At 40.0% G+C, this 26,994-nt stretch overlaps 1 protein-coding gene across 1 annotated transcript in view; it reads right to left on the reverse strand.

The window, feature by feature from the left end:
• Positions 1-5,635: 5,635 nt before the first annotated feature.
• The window catches only part of CAVIN2 (caveolae associated protein 2), a 69,913-nt gene continuing 48,554 nt past the window's right edge, over positions 5,636-26,994 (reverse strand). The window contains exon 2 of the mRNA XM_073633098.1: positions 5,636-10,750. Coding sequence (XP_073489199.1) covers positions 9,971-10,750 — 780 coding nt within the window. The 3' untranslated portion in view covers positions 5,636-9,970. The remainder of the gene's footprint in view (positions 10,751-26,994) is intronic.

Genomic DNA, 26,994 nt, shown 5'->3' on the forward strand with positions numbered 1-26,994 from the left:
AAAAACAAATCTATACAACATTTCTATACCACAACTAAATACATGGATCTGTACAACTTTCCTCTGTCTTAAAGTTATTAAAATATCTTAAGATCTGGTCATTCAAAATCAGACAAGCACATGCAATGAAATTTCGTTTTTGATAATTAAATACATTCAGCAATAAAGATGTATTTAAAAATTCAAAAGAAGCAGGGAATATAATATCAAAAATAATAACATAAAAATAATTTGGAAGCTATATGTGTCATAGAATTGTCAGTAAATGAATAGGCGCTACTATATTACTATTCAGTGTTTATGCTTTTGTGTTGTTTATGCTTTTATGCATACTAATTTTATTAGTGAATATACACATGTTCATGTGTATCTATTCAGCCATAGTGCAACTAAATATAAACATAAGATTTTGCCATAATTCTCTATAAAGGTAACTTTGCCTGGTAAGGTTTTTTTTTCATTTTAACCTTCCCAGCGTTCTGCAGTAGTTATTCGAAGTTACAGTCTTTACTATATATCTAAACATAAACATATCTGTATCAGGGTTGGACAAATTATTATGGTATTTTACATCTAGTTATTCTGAAAACTGATGCCTGTCTTACGTGGAAAAGAGTCCAAACAGCACCCGAGTCCTGCCTGCTTAAGGCTACACTCAAAGAAAGCGAATAAGAGTTGTTGGTTACTGCTTGTGGGGATCATTAAAAAGGAACTGAACCCTGGAAGCAGTGCCCTAAAAAACAAACAAAAGACTAGTCATCATACCTTGTTCTGCACTTTCTTTCTGTGGAGGCATCCATCTTGGTAGAGGGGTTCATCTTGTTAGAGACAGGGTTTTGCTTTCTTACGCCAGAGCCTCCAGCAAGATGAACAGAGGGCAACATAGTGGTGGCATTACCAAATCTTGCGTCAGATCTCCTGATACTTTTAGTCAGATGCACTAGAGCCTTAGATCTCACACTGCAGATATCCCCTTATAATGACATGGGTACAACATACCACATACTCACATACCAGGAAGTGCACTGCTATTTTTTAGAAGGAATTCCAAACAAAACATCTTTCAGGGTACAGCTTAGGCACAATTAACATTACTAGATGTTCCTTATAAGATAGTAGCACTTCACTTTTTTAGTTTAGGCCTACTTTAAACCCAACTGGCAGACAAAAAGGTGCTACAGAGTATGGGTTAATGGAAATGCAAACAATTTAGACTCTTAAGTGGCACCCTTTGTCCTTAAATAAAACTGAAAAGGCTATTTTCTTCAGAGGCAGAACTGTATAGCTCATGAGATTTGTCCAACCTGATCTGTATAAGTCAAATATATAATAGTGAATGTGCAATAAAAATGCAAACATGCAAAGTATTTGTATGTTTAGAGCCATAGTACAAAACATGATTAAAATGATTGTTTAAAAAAGAATATTTTCTTTTTAGCCCAATAACTGAATACTACATTTTCAGTTTTCATTATATATGAATGAAAAAAAATGCAATTTAAAATAATAAAACTATATGTTCAAAAACTAATAAAACTGTATGTTCAAAGTAAAGTTGAGGGGAATTACATAAATAAAATTATCCCTCTTAATTTGACTGTAAATTTAATGTAAACATAGTTTAGTATATTATAAAATTAGTTTGGCAATCGCATAATATAATTTTTTTTTAACTGTGTGTGTATTTCTTAGGAGCACTGCTTATCCTCCAATAACCATCACCTGCCTTGGTAAGTACAACGCAAGGCTAGCATATATTTCATTTCTCCTGTGTCCTTGCAGTACAATATACCCCAGGGCACTGATGTTTGGGGTGCTACAGTGCATTGCAGTTACTGAAGAGGTGAAGAGCAAGATCTACTGTAAATTAACCTGCCATCTTTACTCGCCCATCAAGGAATTTTCCCTGTCTTCTCTATACTCATTACAGTACCCCTTTCAAAGTGTTGCCTACACCAAAAGTCAAACGTATTTTACTCATAGACGCTTGGCATTGTCCATTAGATTCTGAAGATGTAACCATTTTATATCTGGATTAAATATCTTTTATATATGTAGACATCGTAAGATGCTTACTAATGACCTGTTTTGTCTTGCCATGGTGTGCATATGTACAGTTTTTTAAACTCTCTATGGTATATTGTAATATGCAGGGCCTGATTTAAGGATATGCGTGTGCGTTGACACGTATATTGTTCAAAGACATCTGAATCATATCCATAACATACTGACTATGTGCCAGTGATGTGTGTGGATACAGGAAAATAAGCTGTGGTTGGCTGTGAATTGTCACACTCCAGTGTCTGAATATAAGCCAGCTGAGTCATGACATGCCTTCCTTAAATACAAGGCATTTTCTCTTGTGTTTTTAGATCAACTACTGTAGCTGTTGTTATTTTTAAAGCTGGACTCCAGGTATGGAAATTTTTGCATAGTTACATTGGTCCAGCTTGGACCAATTTAGTTATGCATGTGCCATACCTGGCTGATCCCCATGGAAGCTGGAAATCACTGTAATAGGTACCACTACTACAGTGATTGCTGCTAGCTTCTGGGTCACATGCATGGGCAGTGCACCATCCAGGAAACAATTTGCAATTTCTCAACCATACTTAGAGGGATAATGTACTGTACATACATCTATCTTAGTATGTATGTGCAGAAACTCGTGCTCCAACCGATATAGCAGAATCCATGTGCTGATGCTTAGAAAAGAGATTCCAATTACAGTATAAAAAAACTTACACAAAAGCTGACTTTTAAGACCTTTGCTTTGCCTGACACTTTCATATTTCATTCCTTATTGAGATGGTCACATTAGCGTGTTATTTATTTTTTTTTAGGTAAAATATTGAAACATGCAACCCTTTTTACACTTAATCTGAACAAAAGGCACAAATGCAACATTATTTGGGAGTTCATTGTCATTGGTAAACTAGGACTGCGTCATATGCATTAGATATATCGTGCATGCGTGGGTACATCCTCATTCTACTGCATGCCCACAATGGAAGTACACTATAGTGATTCACCCCTGCTTTTGTTTATTTGCTTTAGTAAATCAGGCTCACGGTGTTCACCTATTTTTTTTATTTATTTTTTACTGTTTTCCTTCAGGCTATGTGTTATTGACACAAAATTCATCAAAACATGTCATCAGTGCTTTGAACAAGCATTTTGAATTTATTATTTACATGTGTATTGTGCAACAAATATGTAGTGCTATCAGCTTATTATGTATACATTGTATAAGGTACAGCATAGCTTCACTTGGTGACAGCATGTTTATATTACAGCTATTTTGACTACAATCTACATGAAATAATATATCAACTTCTACCACAACATACACTGTGCATACTTAAAAGCAAAAAAACAGTTTGTGTGAAGCATGTGGTTAAAAAGGATACAAATATGTCTGGTGAGTAAATCCCACCCCCCTCTCTTATATTGAGACCCATTGTTAATTACAACTATCCATTAATATCTTTAGATATCTATTCCGCATCTTCTCCTGATGAGTGGAGGTCTTCCACGAAATGCGTCAAGGTATTTTGATGCTACTAACGTGTTTATATCTTAGTATTATCACAGGCAATTTCTACTGTACCATGCTGTAACAATTATGAATGTTTTATATATACAGTGTGTATATGGATCAAAAAAGTCTGATATTACTATGTATTACTATGTTATTATGCTAATATGCTATGATGGACAGAGAATGGGAGCCTTGGATATAAAATTACCAAGATAAAAATAACTCCAAAGGGAAACACACAGTGGTGTAGTAATATCACACACTAGAAAATATTTATTAATGCAATAAAAGTTCCACAACAAAAAGAGCAACCTTCACCACACCATAATACAAACTATTTAAGACAACGTTGTCAGAAATCAGATAAAAGAAAGAGGACCCGGGCTCACAGTCATCATTACCTACTTGCATATCTTCAGACAACCATATGCACTAATTAAGATACTTAGGTGAAAAACAGAGATGGCCAGTGTCAGTGCAATAGTTGTATGGCCTTATATAAAGGAGATTGTATAGCTAACAGCAATTAGACGTCATAATGTCATGTGACCCGGCTCCATCATCATCCACACGGCTTCTCTCCACCTGCCATTGCACCTGGCCAACTTCCAGCAGGCATAGCAACTCGCATGCACGGCGCTCATCGAGCCTTACAGGCTATGAAGATTTAGAGGAGATGTCTATCTCACACACACCTTGATTTTCAAATCTGCTCCACTCCTATTGCTACTTTTGAGGTCTGTGGAACTCGGAGGGAGAACAGACTAGTGGGATTGCTATTATCGTGAACAACCTGTCAATGAGGATTGAGCATTAGTGAGTATCTGGGTGAGCTTGTTCCAGGGAGATGCCATTCCCGATTTTCCATCCCTTTACTGTACCGCTGCTACCACCGCTGTGTGGAAGTCTCCTCACCCCTGTACATCAGGCTAAAGTTCAGCAATTGTCCTTCCCTTCTTCCACTCCCCTGCTAGCCTACATTGCATGGTGGTTAAACTATACTCTAATCTTCAACCTGCGCCTACAAGCACCTGAAAATACAGCATCAGTCCACACAACATGGCCAGTTTAGTCCACTCCCCACTGTTTCCAAGGACTATTTTTGATGTACCCCCTAATTGCTGTTAGCCATACAACAATTGCACTGACTCTGGCCATCACTAATTTTAAGTATCTTAATTAGTGCATATGGTTGTCTGGAGGTGTGCAAGTGGGTAATGAATGTGAGCTTTCTGACAAAGTTGTCTTAAATAGTTTTTATTATGGTGTGGTGAAGGTTGCTGTTTTTGTTGTGGAACTTTTATTGCATTCATAAATATTTTCTAGTTTGTGATATTGCTACACCACTGTGTGTTTCCCTTTTGGAGTTATTTTTATCTCGGTAATTCTTTATCTAAGGCTCCCCTTCTCTGTCCAATTGCTACCTAACTCCGGGATCTCCCACCCCTCAATAGGGGTGAGTCAGTGAACCTTCACACTATTTGTATCTGTCCAAGTGTTAATTCTCCATTTTTATATTTAATTATAATATGCTATGATGCTTATATGTGTTACATGTATAGAATCAATTTTATTCAACATAAAATATTTTTTAATCATATTGTATTATAATATAGCATTTTTAATACCACTACAATTTACTCGCCCGACATATTTGTTACCTTTTTAACCGCATGCTTCACAAAAAGTCCCAATCCTATTCCTTTTAAGTTAGTCTCACAATTTAGGGATGGAAGCCACCGACTCCCTTGTCCTATGCCTCATATAAAGTTCCAACCTTCCCGTTTCTTTATCAATAAACTGTGCATACATATGTGGCCTCTAATCTGGAAGAATTTCATCATGTCTGTGTTATATCAGTTTAATAATTGCATCTCTCTTACTGCATACCTGATTTCCTCCAAAACTGAAGCCCCACCATACTGTTAAATGCAGAAATGATAATTATCCCAGGTATCTACATTTCTTGTTTTCCTCTTGTCAACAGTATTAGCTCTGGTCAGCTTGGGTACAGAAATGAGTAAATGACATAATAGCATATGATGAATAGATACAGTACGATCCAGGTAAGTGATATTATTAGCCATATGGATGTGCTTTTTAAACTTTAATATTTATCTGTGACATGGACATCATGGTCATGAGAAATGACTGGAAATAAGGACAAAACTGACAAAAGTGTCTAGGATAAAAAAATAAAAAGAAACTGGCTGCTCCACTCTCTATTCTGCAAATTCAGAGTCAGGAATGATAAACATGTGACAGATGAGATGGTACAAAGTAATTGCATCCCATGGCTTATTACATAAATATGCCATTTAAATATTCTAAAACCATCAGACCTTAGTGCAGCCAGAATAAAGAAACTGAAGAAACAGATGTGCACATTGTGTTCTGGTAAAAGAACTAATTACCATAATATATACAGTGTCCATTTACTCAATACATCACAGCAGTTAGAACATTTAACTATATAAATGTAAATTGTACACTATCTATGCCACCTTCTGTTCATCACTGTATCTGCATTCAACAGCATAGCACACTATAACCCATATACAATTTTTCCTGAACTTGCTTATATTACACAAAAACTAACTTTTGGTAAATTTAGGATTGCAATCATACCATGTACTTACATGACCTAAAATACTGTCCACACCATAAGAGTAAAAATTTGGAGCCATACATGAGCCTCCCGTTGACTGACATGTATATTTACTTCTCCAGTATAACTGTAGATCTGCGATACATCACCATCAATCTATGCTGGGTCTATGTACTAGTACCACCTGTACTATTATAATTTACCCAGGTGGAACACCCACTTACACTGTTACAACACTGGTTTAGCTTTAGAAGATGCTACTGACCAGGGTTATCCAGGAACTCTAAATATGTTTACTGGTGTGTTGGTGAAAGCTCAAATGTATAGGGCATTGGGTCTTAAAGCTGACCTGTAGACATACCATTAATGTTATATTTATATTTCTGGTAATAAGAAATGCTGTGGAAGTGAATTCCAAGCATTCATGGGCAGCAAGGGAATGTCTGTGGCGGTTGGTGCAGATAAAACAGTTCAGGCTCCAGCACATCCCAATCTCTTAGTACATTTACAGAGTAGGTAGTGCTGTTGATTAGTGGATGGAGCACAGTTTCCTGGCACCCTCTGGCAGACCTGTGCCTATATTATCCCTCTGCAGCCGGGCAACCTGACAGAAGCAAACTTTTGAACAATTATTTAAGTCACTAAAAGTAAAGTGATAATGACAACATTTAACAAAATGCACTTGATTAACTGCATTACGTTAAAGCTAGAGTTCAGCTTTAACTGTCAGGTCTGTGGGTACTAACTGTCATATGACCTGGCTTTTTTGAACAAATTGGTCAGCAATCTGATGTCTAAAATGGTCCTTCGAGGCAACTGCTTACTTTTAGGGACAATGGTCAATTGATCAAGCTGGAAACCTGATCAACCTTTCCCACTGATATGCTGAATTTCTTCCGTTCTCTTCAACGCCTCCCATCCTTTCTCAGTAGAGTTTATCTGCAAGTTAGATCAAGCTGAGCTTGCAGGTATATGTGACTTGTCTTTTGCTCCAGCTGCCTCGGGATGTGCAGACTGTATTTGTACATGTGCTGCCCTGTGTGTATATGGGCAGCAGTAAGAGAGGCAAACATGTGGTGAGTTTGTAACGTGTACCTGTTTATCAGAATACCAGCTGTTTTTCCTTCAGTCACTGCCAAATAATCTCACTTGCTATTTTAACAACAAATTGGTATGAAGTGGTCCTACTCTAGTCATTTTTATACACTGCTTAGAGGAAAAGATTGTACAAAATGACTGAAAAAGCAGCAGAGTAGTCCTAGGCAGTTACCAAGTCTAGGCCATACATAAGCATAAACTATATAAAAATACATACAGACATAAGCAAGCCAAATATACATGTTTATATTTTGTGATGTGTGGATTATTAACATTAATTCAAAAATGTACATAGACATGAGCAAGCAGATATACATATTATATTTAGTGTTGTGAGGGATAATAGTGTCTCTTTCATTAAATATTTCCCTATTCTGTGCATAATGTCCAAACCGCTAATGTTCAGATTAAAATGGCTGTTTTACATTACACACATATAGTTAGTAACAAATAAGGGGCAATTTCAGAGTGACTATTTTATATATTTCTTGAGAGCTGCAGTAGTTATATTCTATTTACTATATACAGTAGTATTTGGGTGAGTATTTAAAACAGGAGGTTTTAGCTTTATAGACCCTCTCTACTCCCTTAGACTACCTAAGGTGAAAATGATGATAATAATGATATTACTTAGTCCCTGGTGTTCCTTAAAAATGGGTGAGCCTATTGTGTCAAATTCTTAGTGAAAATACAGAATGTCTCAAATATGTGAGAACCTTATTCCTCCAAGCACCAATACTACTTTCTACTGCCTTTAAAACACCCCCACCAATAATTACAGTAAATTCAGCTAAAGAAAGCAGTCTATATACACATTTCAGACACACACATATACAAACATACAGCTGTTGTCTACTGTTTGCTAATGTAGTTAAAACTATTAAAATCTTTATAAAACTGTGATAATAAGTGTAAAGGAAAACTATGTCCTTTTGTTAATTTAGACCCCTTTTTATAAAACAGAATGTTACTTAAAGCAACACATCTTATGAAATCCTGGGTGACTTCATTTAAAGAGAGCCTGTCAGGCATTTTGAACCATGGACAATAAAAGTCCTGCCCAACAGTAGGAACTACAAGTTGTCTGCCACTGATTTTATAAGGTATATTCCTTCCTTGTTAGGTACACTTTGAGGTTGATTTACTAAAACTGGAGAATGCAAAATCTGGTGCCCGCTGTACATGATAGCCAAACAGCTTCTAAATTCAGCTTGTTCAATTAAGCTACTACACAATATTTTGCACTCAGTTTTAGTAAATCAACCTCTTTGTTAGTAAGTAAGCACTGACTTCCCAGGCTTCTGCCCTATGAAGTCAGACATGCAACAGCACTCTACCTGTGCGCATGTTAAAAATTGTCATTCATTTCTCCTTTTTTTGAAAGTTGTGTTAACCACTGCAGATTTCAGAGAGCACCTCATGGGGCCATTCAAAGTGTACTTCCTAAAGTCTTAGCTCTGTAATGTCTTCCTTTTTGTAAGGAATAGATAGCAAGGAGCTAGCAGTAAGAGTGATTGGGAATACCTCTCCAGGACTCATGCACTATTGCAATGTCTGGATTAAACACAAAAGTTCTAAACAGGTAAATTGTGTTCTCTATGTAATCCCATGTCCATTTCAGTGGTGTGTACCTTTAAATGTTTAAAATGACAGCCAGGCCAACTTTATGTAAATTGAGGTGTGTTAATACACAGATTTTCAAACTTTTTCAAATTTCTTTTATAATAATCTGTCATTAGAAGAAGGCCCTCTCTCAGAAGCATCTGATGAATGATTTCTAGGCTACATAGAAGTTCTCAGGTAATGACTTCACTCACATTAAATCTAAACAGGCTCAGTTTCACTGCCTCGAGACAAACAAGCAATCTGTAAATCATGGAATGGCAGATAGTATCAGAAGCTTCAGAGACAGTTGTTTTTTTCATGTCATATTCCCTTTAGGTGCTTATACCAAATGTTATATAACTTGCCCTAGAGGCAGCTGTGTTTAACAGTTCTCTATCACACAGAGCACCTTGCATACTCTTTTCGCCAATTAAATGCTATCAACTGGGCACTGATGAAACTTGGGAGAGAAGTGAGAGTAATGTGTCATTTACACTTAGAGCTGCATCCTTAATCCTGGCAAAAACTTTTGAAAGGCCAAGTCTGAGAATTTTTCAAAATTAGAGATTGATGAACTTCCTGGACACTGGAGATGTCCAACTGATTTGTTGTAGCTGGCAGCTGGTGGAGAGAAAATGAAGGTTCAGGACAAAGTTCCCATAAGTCACTCAGACTCAGTTAACACACTATACTCACTTCTTTCTCTGACCGATTCCCAGTTGATACCTTAGAGCGGTGTATTCTCTGATCTCACAATGTCAATGTGTGTGGTGCACTTCTTAAAGGCCCAATAATGATTAATTACCACCAAGTTCTTTCAAACTATAAAACTACAATACATTATTGTAAAAGGATAATATTGCAGTCACTGTTTAACGTGATATAAACTCAAGGTTAATATGTTAGGATTAAAATTAACAAAAGATTAAAAATTGGTAGCTACTTGCAAGACTTTCTAAGAGATAAATGTATAAGCAGCATCCTCAACAAAATATATTGCTCCATTCTAAAACAAGATTTTTCTTTATCAAAACATATTACCGCCTGTACTCCTTTAACAGCTTTCATTTCCATATAAACCAATGACTTAAAATCAGAAGCTTATAAATCAATTCAACTTATGCACTTTGGTCTATTTGGAGAGCAGTTGACTGAGTAGGTGCTTCATAGGATTCTTCTAGTTCCTCAGGTTTTGGCTTATATTCAGGGCTAAACGGATTCTCACTTTCAAGGTCTATTTCACTATCTTCTTCGTCTTCAACAATAGCCAACTCTGTACTTTTCCTCACCACTTGTACTACCTTGGCTTTGTCTTCTTTATCTGTGGCATCTTTAGTCACCTTTACTTCTTCAAGCATCTTTACATCCTTTGTTGGAGAAGTGTTTTCATGTTCTGGACTGCCATTCTGCTCATTCTCATCTTGTTCTTCTACAGCTTCCTTTTTTTCCTCAGTCTCTGTATGTGTCTCTTCATCATTAGATTTCTTCACACTAAAGGCTATTGGAGCTTTGAATGATGAACCTTTTGAAGTTTTATTATGGGATGGTGTAAAGGACTTTTTAATTTTTTCTCTTCTTTCTGGAGACACAATTCTAGTGCTAATCTTGCTCATTTTCTTTTCTATATTTTGACGTGAAAAAGCTTTTTTCAGGCTATCTACTTTCTTTAGACTAGATCTCTTCATTTTCTCAGCTCTACTGGGCCCAAACTTTTCATCTATGCTGTCATCATGGCCATCCTCATCATGATTAATTTCATCATCTGAAGATAGGTCAATTGTTTGCATGGTCTCCTCCTGTACCTTGTTTGGGTCAGTGGGTTCTTCAGTGCCTTCTGTAATGCTTGGAATTGGTGTTGGTTCTTTCACAAAGACGCTTGCAGGTATTTCATTTTCTTCCTGAACAAAAAAAGGCATTACATTAGTAAAGTTTAGATAATTCACACATGGGAAAATAAATGACAAAGTATATACTTAAAAACTTAACATTTGAAAAAGTGATTTTTACTAATATCACTACATAATCAAATGAGAATTTTAAAATAATTTTTCAAAGTAATGAGCTTTACAGGTAAGAATGTCTTTCACAATGCTTACATACATACCCAGTTATGTAAACGGATGACACCGCCCCCCTCTGACAACACGGGGAAAGCCAGAGGGAAGTCCCCGTGCGTCAGAGGAGGGCGGTGTCACCGGGTAGCCCCGCTCTTCATTATATAAGAAGTGTCAGAAGAACCGAAGCGTCACATGGCGGAAGACTCCCACTGAGACGGATCATGCGGACAGAGCAGAGAAGAAGCCAGAGGAAGATGCGGGACGAGAATAGCGGAGGAAGAAGAAGAAGATGGAGGAAGAAGAAGAACACCGAAGGAAGACCAGAAGAAAGAAGATGGAAGAAGAGATTAATAAAGGACTTGTCAAAAACCGTCTCTTGTGTTTTTTAACCTTTTTGACACTTTTTTTGTGAAATGGTAGAGGTACATTTGTACCCCATTACCAATTCACACGGGGGGGCGGGATCTGGGGGTCCCCTTGTTAAAGGGGGCTTCCAAATTCTGAAAAGCCCCCCCGCCTACAGACCCCCACAAACACTGGGCAAGGGGTGTGGAGATGAGGCCCTTCTCCCCATCAACATGGGGACAAGGTGCATTGGGGGGCTACCTCAAAGCACCCTCCCAATGTTGAGGGCATGTGGCCTGGTACGGTTCAGGAGGGGGGGTGCTCTCTTGTCCCCCCTCTTTTCCTGCAGCCTGCCAGGTTGCGTGCTCGGATAAGGGTCTGGTATGGATTTTTGGGGGGACCCCATGCCATTTTTTTTTTTACATTTTGGCACGGGGTTCCCCTTAAAATTCATACCAGACGGTCTGGTATGGATTTTGAGGGGGACCCCCATGCCTATTATTTTAAAATTTTGGCGCGGGGTTCCCCTTAATATCCATACCAGACCTGAAGGGCCTGGTATGGAAATTAGGGGGACCCCCACGCATTTTTTTTTTTAATTTTTGGTTCGGGGTTCCCCTGTGGGGAAATTCCATGCTGTTTTTATCAATGAACTTTTATATGTATTGCCGGACTGACAATTCATTATAGCCGGCGCTAGCGATAGTAGTTTTACATGACTTTTTAGAAATGTCATTTTGCTGTCAGACTGTTCTAAACACAGGAAACATGTGCCCCTTTACAGGCATACTATAGACACCCCCCAGGTACAAAATTTAAAGGAATATTACACTTTTATTGTTTCACTTTAAGCATTATTAAAATCACTGCTCCCGAAAAAACGTCCCTTTTTAAAACTTTTTTTGCATTGATTCAGGTCTCCAAACACTTTTTATGACAATACCATGCATATAAGCCTAAAGCATAAATTAGCACTTTTGATTTCTCCCATAGACTTTTAAAGGGTGTTCCGCGGCTTTCGAATTTGCTGCGAACACCCCAAATTGTTCGCTGTTAAGCGAACGGGCGAACAGCCAATGTTCGAGTCGAACTCATGTTTGACCCGAACATAAAGCCCATCCCTAGTGATTGATTTAATATATCATATATTCAATATGAATGAGTGAATGAGGTGAAACTCTGCTGACTTTCATCATCAAATCACGTGCACACAAAGTGCAGTTTTATTAAATTTCCTTGCACATGATTGGGCATTGTTTTTCTCTTGCAGAGGGAACAATCTGTTTACCTTAGAAAAATCAACTGCATTGTCTTAGGGCCCTTTCACAGTAAAGTGCCGCTATTGTAAGCGGTGCTTTACCGTCTGTAAGGAGATTCCATATTACATTACATTATTGATTAATTGATTAATTGTTGATTTCACTCTGTTCATGATTTCACATTGCTTATTTTGCTTTAATAATCAGAAACATATCTTAGTATATTTTTTAAGATCAGACTGCCTTATGATTTACTGAAATATCTCATATATGTCTTTTCCTCTTTTCCTGTGTTTATTTGAGGAAACATCTGCTTGTGGTTTTGTCTCTGTCTTTTTTAAAGAAGCTGCGGTTGTCCAGCAGACAAGTGACAGAGGATGAGGAATGTTTTGACCTATTAACTTGAACTACAGGGGTCACCATTTTTGATATCACAAGATGTAGGTATTATTAATGTTTAGAAAATCACAAGATTGGGATATGTTTGGAAATTACCGAATATGCTAATATGTATTATCATTTTGATTGGCCCCCAAATTGTGGGCAGAGTCTTGTAAAGACAGCATAAAAAAGCGAATCTAAAAATAAAGACTTGTAATCATTTTCAGCATACCTATGTGTGTATGTGTCTTTGGTTAACCGCCGGCGAGGACCTCCACTGAGCCACATTCCCAAGAGCCTAGGCCACAAGGAGAAGACGAGCGCCTAACAGTTTTTGGTACCAGAAGTGGGGTGGTATTTTGAACAGGTAAGACATTCTGCTCCTTTTTTACCTATTTTAGGTAACTGGTGTTGATGCTTGCCTTGTTCAAATAGCCTTGTATATCCACCCACTTACATAACTGTGCCTTCGCAACGGGCTAGGGCTGTAGCCCCTTGGAGGGTTAAAGGGCTCGCAGAGGTTTTTTTTGGTTTTTTATAGTCTGACCTAGGTTGGTCTGACTGCTGTGTTGAGTAGATATATGTGTGTTTAAAACTCGGGAAGTATAGAATACGCCCGTAGTATAAGGAGTGGCTAAGTGGACGCCCAATTTTTGGGGAAAATATTGAAAAGTGCACTTATTATACTTATTATAACATGTTCATATAATGTAACTTTATCTTGCCACTGTATATATAAGATTTTGCTTGTTTTCTTGCTTGTTTTTTCTTTTAGGTAACACCGTAAGTATTTAGAGTGTATAGAGAATTAGAGAATTAGAGATAAGTGTATGATAATATATGTGTATGACAACTGAATGTAAAGTACTGTATTAATTTAGAGGATTTTTTTGTTGATATTGTATTACACATATATGTACTAAATGAACGACCTAAGACAGGAGCCTGACTGTAGTGAGATAGCGCCCGCCTGCCCACATTGCACCTTTGGTTTACTGTTCCTTAGTGTTGACAGGACGTGGATCCTGCTCACCACTAGACCAACCGGGTTCTCATACCGACTTGGTGCAAGGGGAGTATATCCTACCACAAGGAGGGGTTTCCTATACCGAGTACTGAGGGTTAACCTTCATAGCTATATCAGCCCCACAGCGATAACAGACGAGGGGACTTATTCCCAAGTCAGGGAACAGATTATAGCACAAACAGGTTGCTTTCATCTCTGTCCCTGTACTAGACACACACTACCAAGGTTATTGGATGGGGAATTCTGCAGCAACCCAGACCATGGCCAATCCATCTCCCTATGAGTATGTTAAAAACACACTACCGGGGCCACAGGTAGAACCGTTTTGGACACAGGTCAGAGAGAGGAGCCAACAGCTGGGGATACATGACCCAGGGCCAGTGGGACCCTGTTCTGAGGACGAGTGGAAGGAAGTGAGCAAGGTGTGTCAGGTGCACAAGCACTCTTACCCACCTGGGAAATGGGAAGACACCCAATACATGAAAGATTGTTACAAAGCATGGAACAAATGCTTAGCCAAATATAAAACAAAGTATGTAACTAAAGCCCCCACACCAAAACCTGTAAACTCACCCGCCCTATCACCCGAAGCACCCCCCCCTTATGTGATGGTTAAACAGGAGGATGGAACATTGGGTCCATGTCTTCAGCTGTATCCATCTCTGGATCCAGCAGTATTAGCTACCATGATATATAGTGCAGCTGATCAGGCACAGGTTACACGATGGGAAAATGAAAGTAGAAACAGGGAAGAGGAAGTCCGGGTAGAAGGTATACGTAGGAAGGAAGAAGAGAGGATTAGGAGGTTGGATCCGAAGGAAAGGGAATTAGAAGAGAAGTTAAAAGAGTTTAAGAAGAGAAAGGAGGAATTAGAGGAGAAAATGTCTAGGAGGGAGGAAGAGCTAGAACATTACAAAAGGGAGCTAGATAAGAGGGAAGGTGAGATGAGAGAGTATTCTGCGATAACTAAGGAAGAAAGGGATGGAATGTCCCTGGAAAAGGGAGAAGAGGAAGGAGTCAGGAAGTTAAGCCCCAAGGAAAAGGAATGGGAGGAGAAACAGAAAGAATTTAATAAAAGACAGCAGGAAGAGGAAGAAAGGATACAGAGGAAAAGGGAAGATTTAGAGGCATATGAGAGGAAACTAGAGAAAGAAGCAAGAAGGATTAAGGAGGCCAAGGAAAAGATAATTTCACAACCATCCACCACACTCAGAAGCCAAACAAAACCGGCCATAAGCCAGAAACCCCCACAGGAGGAAAGGGAGCAGGGTGAATCCTCTACTGAGGAAAGAGAAATAGACATGGAACAGGAAAGTCTAGGTGCCGCCTTTAAAGCACCACTCATGCATATAGGGGAGACGGTAGTCCATATTCCCCTACCCCTAGGCACACTGTCAAAAATAAAGGAGTTATGCCCCAGCCCAAAGAAAAGCCCTAGGGAGGCTGGAGCTTTCCTTGCAAAATACAGTGCAGGGACTAGCCTGGATAAAGAAGATATAGCAGGGATCCTTAGTATAGTTGACCCTGACAGCCCAGAAGGGCATCCCGTAGATGCCTTATGGACAGCCCACATAGAAGAAGATAAAGATTGGGTATCTTTTTGGAAAGGTATGGGGAATCATTGGTCTACCATATACAAGGGTTCATCTGCACTTCAGGAACTTGTCCTAGCAAAACAGGGACCGAAGGAAAAGTTCTATGAATTTTGTACCCGGGTATATGGTCTGTGGAAAGCAGTAGATAACGCCAACCCCCAGTTGTTCACCACCACCATTATGGCTGGTGGAGATACGAAGGTGACACAGTTGCTTAAATTCACTAATCCAAAGTGGGCAGAACAACCCCCAGATGAATTTATGAAGGATGCTAGGTCACGAGAAACATCAGGGGTATTTGAACAGAAGGGTGGCATTTTTCCCTCCCTGACACCAACCCAGACTCTGCCAACTGGTGGGACTCCGCCCACCCACATAATGACAATGCAACCTTATCCACCAATGCAATCTTATCCCCCAAATCAGGGTTACCCACCAGACCAGGGGTGCTTTAACTGTGGGGAACTGGGGCACTGGAAGTCCCAATGTCCCTACAGAATTAGAACAAACGCCCAGAGAGGGAGAGGTAGGAATCTTAACACCACCCCCCGTCGCCTTCAGGATATCAGGTATCCTCACCCACCACAACCCCAACCACCCCAACCACAACCCCAATACCAGCCTCAGCCTAACAGACCTCCCCCACGCATTCCGATGCAGTGGCCATCCGCTCGGCGGACACCACAATAGGGATGCCAAGAGTATGTCCCGTCCCTCAGCCTTGTGTGTTACAATCCATCATGGAAGAGTCTTCCGCAGGTACTATTGCGGGTAGACAATCACCTGATATGTCTATTGTTGGATTCAGGGGCTACATTCAGTAGTTTGAATGATGCCATATATGACACACCGCACTGCACTGAGGGAAACTCTATTGGTATAAATGGGACATCAATTACCCACCCCATCACTCCACCATTGCCCGTGGCTACTCCAGAAGGGCAGGAACTGTGTACCCAGAGTTTTGCTGTCCTTGTGGATTGCCCAGTATCTTTAATGGGGAGGGACCTACTCTCAAAACTAAATATCACCATTAAATTTGACAGAGGGGGCTCCCTCACTGCCAGCTCGCCGTTCTGTGATTTACATGCTCCAAAGAGACACACTTTCAGGGGACTCTTTGCATCATTACCACCCACTCTAGAAACACATGCTATATGGGCAGACAACAAAGGGAGTGTGGGTTTTATTAACTGTACACCCTACACACCACAAATGCGTCCAGACGCTGAAGTACAATATCACAAGCAGTACCCCCTGCCACTTGAAAAAATTGAAGGCATCACACCATTAATCAATGATTACATAGCAAAAGGGATTCTGAAACACATTATAAGCCCCTGGAATACACCAATCTACCCTGTGAAAAAGGCAAATGGGGAGTGGAGGCTTGTACAGGACCTAAGGGCCGTGAACAAGCAGGTTATACCTCTGCCACCTTTGGTAGCAGATATTTCTTTCATCTTTTTGAAAATACCTGCTGATTCCCTTTGCTACACAGTAGTAGACCTGGCGAATGCATTTTTTAGCATCCCGATCGATGAAGGGGTATTGCCCATGTTTTCATTCTCATGGGGGAGGGGAAAGCAGTTGACCTGGTCAAGATTACCTCAGGGGTATGTGGACAGTCCAGCAGCCTTCTCCATGGTCCTTAATGAGACAATTAAGTCATGGACTGCTGAGCGCGGGTCGGTACTAATACAGTATGTGGACGACTTGCTCCTGTGCAGTCGATCTGCTGAAGATTGTGCGGTCGATTCCACATCTCTGTTACATCACCTGGCCAGGTCTGGCCACCTAGCATCGCGGAAGAAGATACAATGGTGTCAAAGTCAGGTAGAATACCTGGGATGCATTCTGAAGGAGGGAACCAGGCTGGTATCCCCCAAACGTGCCGCAGCCCTGCAGGCTCTCAGTCCTCCAAGAGACAAAGCAACTTTGCTCTCATTCTTGGGCGCAATCGTATATTGCCGCCAATGGATCCCAGATTGTTCATATTATGATGGCATTCTGAGGGAGGCTACCTTGTCCACCGCCCCAAAGACAGTAGATTGGACAACAGAAAGGCTCTGTGCTTTTCAGGCCTTGTTAAAAAGTCTGACTCAGGCCCCCGCCCTGGGATTGATAGAATATGGCAAACCCTTTCAATTATACTGTGTGGTATCGGGAAATTCTTTTGCTGCGGTTTTGACACAGCAACATGGAACCGGGTACCGACCAGTCTCCTATCTCTCAAAAAAGTTGCCTACCCAAGTACAAGGGATGCCATCTTGTCTACAAAACCTTGCTGCTTGTGCTATGGCAGTTCAAGAGGCTAACAAATCAGTATTAGGCCATGAACTGACTCTCTACACTACTCATTCAGTAACTCACCTCCTGCAAAACATGAACACGCAGCATATGACAGCACAGAGGCTTAGTGGGTATGAGATCACACTTCTGAATACTGATAACCTCACTCTCAAACACGCACCACCAAGTAATCCCACTGTCCGTCTTTTGCACTCTTTGCTCAGGTTACCGCGAGACCCTGATCAGAAGCACAATTGTGTTGAACAGGTTGCAGCAATAACCAGCCCTCGCCCAGATCTCACTGACATTCCCCTACCAGGAGTACAGGACGTCTTCATAGACGGCAGTTGTACTCGCCCCTCTGATGCAACATTCCTGACAGGGTATGCCATTGTCCAACTACCTGATGTGGTGTTGGAAGCAAAAGCCTTACCACCCTCCTCAGCACAGGTAGCAGAACTGGAGGCGCTCACAAGAGCTTGCATACTTTTCTCTGATGAGGAGGTAAACATCTACACAGATAGTAGGTACGCTTTTGGTGTCACGCACGACTATGGCGTAATATGGGCGAATAGAGGATTTAAAACCGCTGACAACAAGCCAATCGCTAACTCTACACAAATTAAAGCACTCCTGCAAGCGATTCTTCTCCCAAAGAGGATAGCGGTCATCAAAGTAAAAGCACATTCATCGGATAACAGCAGAGTTTCCAAAGGAAACGCTCTGGCAGACAGAGAAGCGAAAAAAGCCGCTGCCCTATACATTGGTCAGCCAGCTCCCACAACAATGTTCTTCAAAGAACATTTTACATCACCCAACTTCAAAACCGTTGTGGCACAAATACAGGGATTAGCTACAGAAGAGGATGTTTCTTTTTGGGTCAAGGATGGCTTGACCAAGGACCAAGAAGGTCTTTGGTCAAAAGAGGGGAAGATATTGGGCATACCAGAATCAAGCAGTGTTCTCATACTTTCCTATCTCCATGGTCCAGGACATATAGGTACCACCGCCCTAACAAACATGTACACAAAGTCTTTCTGCACGAACAACTTAAGTAAACAGGCAAAACTCCTCACCAGCAGTTGTCTAACCTGTGCACAAAACAATGTCCAAGGGAAAAATCATGGATTACATGGCCACCTGCCCCCACCCCTGGGTCCCCTAACAGATTTGCAAATAGACTTCACACACATGCCCAAACAAAGAGGTAATTTGAAATGCCTTTGCGTAATCGTATGCAAATGGTCAGGCTGGATTGAAGGAATTCCATGTACAGGTGAGACTGCCAAAATTGCTGCCAAATGCATACTGAACCATTGGGTTTGTAGGTTCGGAATACCAACGGCCATATGGTCAGACAGAGGGCCTGCCTTCAGCTCCTCTGTTACACAGACTTTAGCTAAGCTACTAGGCTTACAGTGGAAACTGCACATCCCTTACCACCCACAAAGTGCAGGAGTAGTGGAAAGAATGAATAGGAACATTAAGGACAAGTTAAAAAAAGCCACGGGGGGCACCATGAAAGGATGGTTGGATTACCTTCCTTCTGTCCTATTTCAGATCAGAACAACACCACATGCTAGAACAAAACTCTCACCCTTTGAGATTTTGATGGGAGTTCCTGCAAACATAGAGCTGCCCCTCTTAGATCAAAACACTGACATTAACATCTATTCTCAACAGGAAATGTACGTGAAAAATCTGGTAAGTATGCTACAGGATATGAACGAACAAGTTTCTGTCACCTTTTCTCCTCTTTCAACAGAACCTACTCATCCCTTCATCCCAGGAGACAAAGTACTGGTGAAACAACTGGCACACAAAAAGAAGGTTGGACCCATTTTCTCTGGACCTTGGAGAATAGAGAAGGTTTCCAGAACTGCTGTACTGACCGATCTGGGAAACACCTGGATCCACGCCAGCCGGTTAAAGAAGTGTCCACAGCAACCCCAGACCCCTGACCCTCCTCCAGCACCCCAAGACTCCTCTGACCAGGAACAGCGACCAGATTTGAAGGACATTCAAGAAGGCATAAAACAAATCTCTCGGACCAACGAGACGAATCCCCCACCAACAGGAAGAAACAAGAAACAGAACTTTGTATACAGTACCTGACAAAATGATTTCCACCTTTGTGTCAGGAAAAACATTATGCTTCTGGACATGTCTGATTCTGATAGTATTCATACCTACTTGGTTAATAACAAATTGTGTGTACCATCCAGAAGATTTAGGGTCACTAGAAGGGATATGTGGAAATACACAGACAGCCAATACATCTAGTATAAAATATAAAAGAAGTATATCCCCCACTGAACCCCCTTCAGGTTTCACTGACAAGATGTTGTTGTTGAAGTTTAAGTACAGTTATGCACAGAAGTCTGGTTTTGAGAAATGTTGGATATGTAGCAAACTCCACCCCAGTACAGCCAGAATCCCATTGATGGCCATTCCCTTAAACATCACTCCTTTTTTGAATGGAACTCCCCCCATAGTTCTTGCCAATGTCATAAGAAAAAGTCCCAACAAGCCCCTCAGTTTTCAAATCGTGGGTAGAAGCCATGCTCCAGATTGGTGTTTCATACTGGGAAACATTTCCAGGGGAGCTGAGGTATGCAAAAGGTCAAAACTTAATGTCTCCATGGCTTCCCTCACCGATAACTCACTTTTTCGCACCTCAGACCCTGTGATAAATGCTACCATCTATGACCTCTTTAATTCTAGTTCCCACTCCACGGTCGCACAGTTGCTAGCTCTGCTGATGGCATCTGGTCATTCAAAGGGTGCAAGGACCGTTGTTAGCCAACGACCCTTGGCACTAGGTAACACAACCTACATCTGTTGTGGCAAGCTCTGTTACCCATGGATTCCTGAAGAACCCCAGGGATGGTGTTACCTTGCTAAAATAGTTCCTGTAATGGGAGTAGTCGGGGATAATGGGCAAGGACACCTACTTAAAGCTAGCACCCACCCACGATACCCTCTAAAACATCTTGGAAAGAGAGAAATGTTCCTAGAAAAAGATATGACCTGGGCTTGGTTTCCTTCCTGGACAGGTTGGGGAATAGATCTGATGAAGAAACTAAATAACTACACCTCGATCATTGATGAGATCTTGGAAAAAGACTCTGATGACATCTCAAAATTAAACCTAGAGACCAGAGCAATCAGAAAGCAACTAGGGTTACATGACCTGGCCATAGAAAGCATGAGTGCAGCCCTCACTGGCCTCTGTGAGATTACTGAGGACTATGAATGCTGCACTTGGATACACAACACGAGTATCGAGATCCCTGATTACTATGACATTATTGCACAACACAGAAAAGAGGTAAACAAGCTACAACAGGATGCAAGGGATATTGGGAAAACATGGGACCCTTTCTCTACCGGGTTCAGTTTGGGAGGTCTCACTTCATGGTTAAAGAACACTGCAATGACAATTTTTACCATACTGCTTTTTATATTGTTCTTGTATGCATGCTTCATGTTACTTAAATGCCTCTACAAGAAGGGTAGCAAAGCACCTTCCGAAACCATGAAGCTGACTTCCATTACCAGAGATCCCACGGTATGGTACGAGAACCAGGGAAATGAGGCCGAGGAATACGACTCCTTAAGGCATGATGAAAAGGTAGCCGAGGAATATGACTCCTTGAGGCGTGACGAATAGGTAGAATGACCATTTCGATGATATCGAATGGTCAAAGGGAGGATTGTAAGGAGATTCCATATTACATTACATTATTGATTAATTGATTAATTGTTGATTTCACTCTGTTCATGATTTCACATTGCTTATTTTGCTTTAATAATCAGAAACATATCTTAGTATATTTTTTAAGATCAGACTGCCTTATGATTTACTGAAATATCTCATATATGTCTTTTCCTCTTTTCCTGTGTTTATTTGAGGAAACATCTGCTTGTGGTTTTGTCTCTGTCTTTTTTAAAGAAGCTGCGGTTGTCCAGCAGACAAGTGACAGAGGATGAGGAATGTTTTGACCTATTAACTTGAACTACAGGGGTCACCATTTTTGATATCACAAGATGTAGGTATTATTAATGTTTAGAAAATCACAAGATTGGGATATGTTTGGAAATTACCGAATATGCTAATATGTATTATCATTTTGATTGGCCCCCAAATTGTGGGCAGAGTCTTGTAAAGACAGCATAAAAAAGCGAATCTAAAAATAAAGACTTGTAATCATTTTCAGCATACCTATGTGTGTATGTGTCTTTGGTTAACCGCCGGCGAGGACCTCCACTGAGCCACATTCCCAAGAGCCTAGGCCACAAGGAGAAGACGAGCGCCTAACACCGTCGGTATGCGTTTGCTAGCGGGGCTTTGCCGGCGGTATAGCCGCGCCGTCCCATTGATTTCAATGGGCAGGAGAGGTGAAGGAGCGGTATACACTCCGCTCCTTCACAGCTCCGAAGATGCTGCTAGCAGGACTTTTTTTACCGTCCTGCCAGCGCATCGTTCCAGTGTGAAAGCCCTCGGGGCTTTCACACTGGAATGAAAGCAGCGGCACTTTCGGGTCAGTTTGCAGGCGTTATTATTAGTGCAATAGCGCCTGCAAACCGCCCCAGTGTGAAAGGGCCCTTAGTAATTACTAAAGCCATTGGATCAGCATACAGTTGAAGGAACATATTTTTTGATTAGAAGTAAACAGTGACAGCTTCAAAATTTTATTTTTGCAAGTTTTATTTAGTTCTGTATTTCCTGTCACTTCAAAGTTATTCATAAATAATTATTGAATTCCTTGTGACTGGTGGAAAAGGGGTTTAACCTTCGTACAAAAGGGCTATTTACTGTAAGGCCCCATTCACACTAGCGCGTTTTTTGATGCATTTTGCATTTTGCAGAAATGCACGGGAATTTTTTAACATGGGTTCCTATGGAACATGTTCACATCAATGCTTTTTTGTATCTCTGCGTTTTTGGAAAGGGTCAGGGACTTTTTTAAACGCAAAATGCAGCGTTTTGCATGTAATGGTTTTCAATGGACAAGCATCAAAAACGCAAGTGCTGCGTTTTTGCAGCGTTTTTGATGCGTTTTTGGTGCGTTTTTGCCGTTTTTTTTTTTTTTTTTTTTTATTTTTTATTTTTTTGTAATTTTTTTTTAAGACTGTAAAAAAAAATGAAAAAAAAAAAAAAAAAAAAAAACGCAAAACGCAAATCGCGGCAAAAACGCCGCAAAAACGCCGCAAAAACGCGGCTCAAAAACGTGGCAAGCATGAAAAAAAAACCTCCAAAAACGCTCAAAAGCAACATGCATAGGTGTGAATCGAGCCTAAGGCCCCATTCACACTAGCGCGTTTTTTGATGCATTTTGCATTTTGCAGAAATGCACGGGAATTTTTTAACATGGGTTCCTATGGAACATGTTCACATCAATGCTTTTTTGTATCTCTGCGTTTTTGGAAAGGGTCGGGGACTTTTTTTCATGCAAAAAGCAGCGTTTTGCATGTAATGGTTTTCAATGGACAAGCATCAAAAACGCAAGTGCACCGTTTTTGCAGCGTTTTTGCAGCGTTTTTGGTGCGTTTTTGGTGCGTTTTTGCCGTTTTTTTTTTGTTTTTGTTTTTTTTTTGTAATTTTTTTTTAAGACTGTAAAAAAAAATGAAAAAAAAAAAAAAAAAAAAAAAAAAACGCAAAACGCAAATCGCGGCAAAAACGCGGCAAAAACGCCGCAAAAACGCGGCTCAAAAACGCGGCAAGCATGAAAAAAAAACCTCCAAAAACGCTCAAAAGCAACATGCATAGGTGTAAATCGAGCCTAAGGGCTATTTAAATGTGGGAACGTCTTCCACAGGAACTGGCTCTAGCTGACTTAGTGGAATTCATAAAAAGGGCTGTGGGCCAGTTCACACCATAGAAACGCAGTCCTGGGTGCATTCCAGCTTTTCTACATGCGCGTTTTTGATGCGTTTTGATGCATTTTTGGTGAGTTTTTGATGCAGTCCAGTGCATTTTTTCCCCCTCTTTTTTCATAACCCTAATTAAGGACATGTGTATTCCAGTGCGTTTTTGGTGCATTTAGGTGCGTTTCAGTGCATTTTTGGTGCTTTTAGGTGCGTTCCAATAAAGACCAGTGCAGGAAAAATTCAGCATGTTCTACTTTTTTTTCTGGAACTGGAACGCACTAGAATTGCAAGCACTGGTGTGAACTATGCCATTGGAAACCATATAACTTACTTTTCATGGATTTTGATGCAGAAAAAAACAAACTGGACTGCATGTGGTGTGAACCGGCCCTTAGCGTTAAATGTCCAAATTATAAATACCTAAAAACTATAAATAGCTACTAATGTATACAGAAAACAACATTGTAGGATGTTAATCCAATCACATTATAGGATTTGCAAGTTTTCTCTCTGTTTAAATGTAAAGCTCAATTAAACTTTCAGTTCAAATGAAATACATTCCATTCCATCTACTGTTCATCAAAACTAAAGCTGTTCAAAGTCTCGCAGTTCGTTTTTTTTTTTTAAATATCAATCAAATATAAATCTGTGCAATTATCACAATCACACCAGGGAGCAAGTTAGCACTCGGAAGTGATAACTCTCCACCCCAATGTGTACCAGTAACAAGATATGTAGTGCAGTGCTTCCCTCACTGAACCTATTTATAGTAAAAAAACTTTTAAGAACCAAGCGATAAAAAATCATGGTGAAAAACTCTAAATATTATCCACAAAATGACACTGTGTGAAATTAAATCACAATAAATCCAAAAAGTATGTTAGGCCTGGTTCACACCTATGCATATTTTAGTGCGTTTTCAGTTTTGTAGAAACACACTACAGTCCATTTAACATGGTTTTCTGTGGATGTAGTTCACATCTGTGCATTTTATGATAGGGGCCAGGGACTTTTTTCTGGTTTTTGGTTCCATAGACTTCAATGGATGAATAAGGCCTAAGGCTCGATTCACACCTATGCATGTTGCTTTTGAGCGTTTTTGGAGGTTTTTTTTTCATGCTTGCCACGTTTTTGAGCCGCGTTTTTGCCGCGTTTTTGCCGCGTTTTTGCCGCGTTTTTGCCGCGATTTGCGTTTTGCGTTTTTTTTTTTTTTTTTTTTCATTTTTTTTTACAGTCTTAAAAAAAAATTACAAAAAAAAAAAAAAAATAAAAAAAAAAAAAAAAAAAACGGCAAAAACGCACCAAAAACGCACCAAAAACGCATCAAAAACGCTGCAAAAACGCTGCAAAAACGCAGCACTTGCGTTTTTGATGCTTGTCCATTGAAAACCATTACATGCAAAACGCTGCTTTTTGCATGAAAAAAAGTCCCCGACCCTTTCCAAAAACGCTGAGATACAAAAAAGCATTGATGTGAACATGTTCCATAGGAACCCATGTTAAAAAATTCCCGTGCATTTCTGCAAAATGCAAAATGCATCAAAAAACGCGCTAGTGTGAATGGGGCCTTAATGTGTAAAATCTCAGAGTTCCCATATAAAGTGTTAGATAACCAAAATACTGTGAGCATTCATTAAATATACTGTACGTGCCCAACTCCTGGCCCTTTAAGAGCTTCTAGATGCCGGGAGGCGGAGGCGGACATTCAGGTCATGTGACCGCTGTGATTGGCTGTCACAGCGGTTACATGATTGGAAAGCTCCCGATCGCAAGTATGCTTTAACCTCCCTGGTGGTAATCCCGGGGTTAAATTTCAGTACCATTAAACGGTAACCCCGAGCCACACTCAGGATTGCATTGCAGAATCCTGGTCCAGGTTACTTACCTTGTCAACAGGATCCTGCGATGTCCCCCCGCTGTGTCTGCAGGCTGTGTCCTCCGCCTGATGCTCTTTGTGCTCCGTTCCCTGCGGGTGTCGCGACGCATGGGGGGGAGCCCGACGGCAAATTCAAAAAGTACACATAACACATACAGTACACTGTAATCTTACAGATTACATTACTTTATCAAATCATTTCACATCTCTTTTGTCTCTAATGCTTTGTCCAGTGTCCTGCCTGCACTTTTATATTATATATACTGTTCTTTCTAGAAAACAGCATTAGTAAATTAGAACACTTGCAGAATTTAGCGATAGTGAATCATGGGGAAATTCATTTTATTATTATTATTTTTCTAATGATTTATAGTTATTTATTATATTATAATTTATGATTTCGTGTTTCAAACTTTATCTTACCTGGGATGTCTACTAGACTCTCGTTTGGACAGATTTAAGTGTGTTATTACTAAGAACTACAGGCCTACAATATAAAACTCCAAATTTCTATGCAAAACATGCAAAAATCTGACATAATCATACCGCCGGGGTGGTTAAGAGCTTTCCGGTCCCCGCCACTGACTGTGTTGAAAGTGCGCAGGGTGTTTGCTTTTAGCATGGAAGAGTGTTTACATAGGGCTGCATATATGCGGCCTCTCAATGGCGTTAAAGCCCACACAGAGAGAGGCTGCATATGTTAGCGGGAAGAGGTTAAAATTACAAACTGTGAAGTGAAGCCCAATCACCAGTGTCACTGCAACCTGCTCACCTTCATAATATGATACTTTGAGATGTATTTTACACAATAATACACTTGTTTAATTTATTGTGATTTAGTTTTACACAGTGTTGATTTGTTAGTAATATTTACTTTTTTTACATATTTTTATATCACTTGATTATTGAAAGTTTTTTTTTCTGTGAATTAGGTAAAGGCAGTACTGCACTATATATTTTGTTATTGGTATCCACCAATGGTCATGGCTAGCTTAGAGCAAAACAAAATATATCTAAAAAGCATTTTATGAGATCAGTTGTGTGCTAGACCTGTGAAGACAGTTCATCTGACATTCTGAGAACAATGTTTCTATCTGCTGTTCTATTTTGCTCTATGAATTATATATATTGGGACTTCATGTATTTCTAAAAAAAAACAACAAAAAACAAAACAAAAAACAATGGATACAAAATTTCCTAATTAGCACTTAAAATGCTGGTGAGGTGCAAATGGGTGTATCTTAAACACCTGACAAATACAGCCATTCCCTGTATGACTGCTCAAGTAAAAGGCAGCTGTGAAAATTACATTTTCCTAACATAGACTATTGCAGTGTGACATGTCAACACTAGCCTAAGGGTTGTGTCATACTTCCAATGTTCTGACTTTTGTCCTTCCAGGACACTTGCTATTCCAATATATTAGTAAATGAACC

The sequence above is a fragment of the Aquarana catesbeiana genome, linkage group LG06 (genome assembly GCF_042186555.1).
Source record: "Aquarana catesbeiana isolate 2022-GZ linkage group LG06, ASM4218655v1, whole genome shotgun sequence".
NCBI lineage: Eukaryota > Metazoa > Chordata > Amphibia > Anura > Ranidae > Aquarana > Aquarana catesbeiana.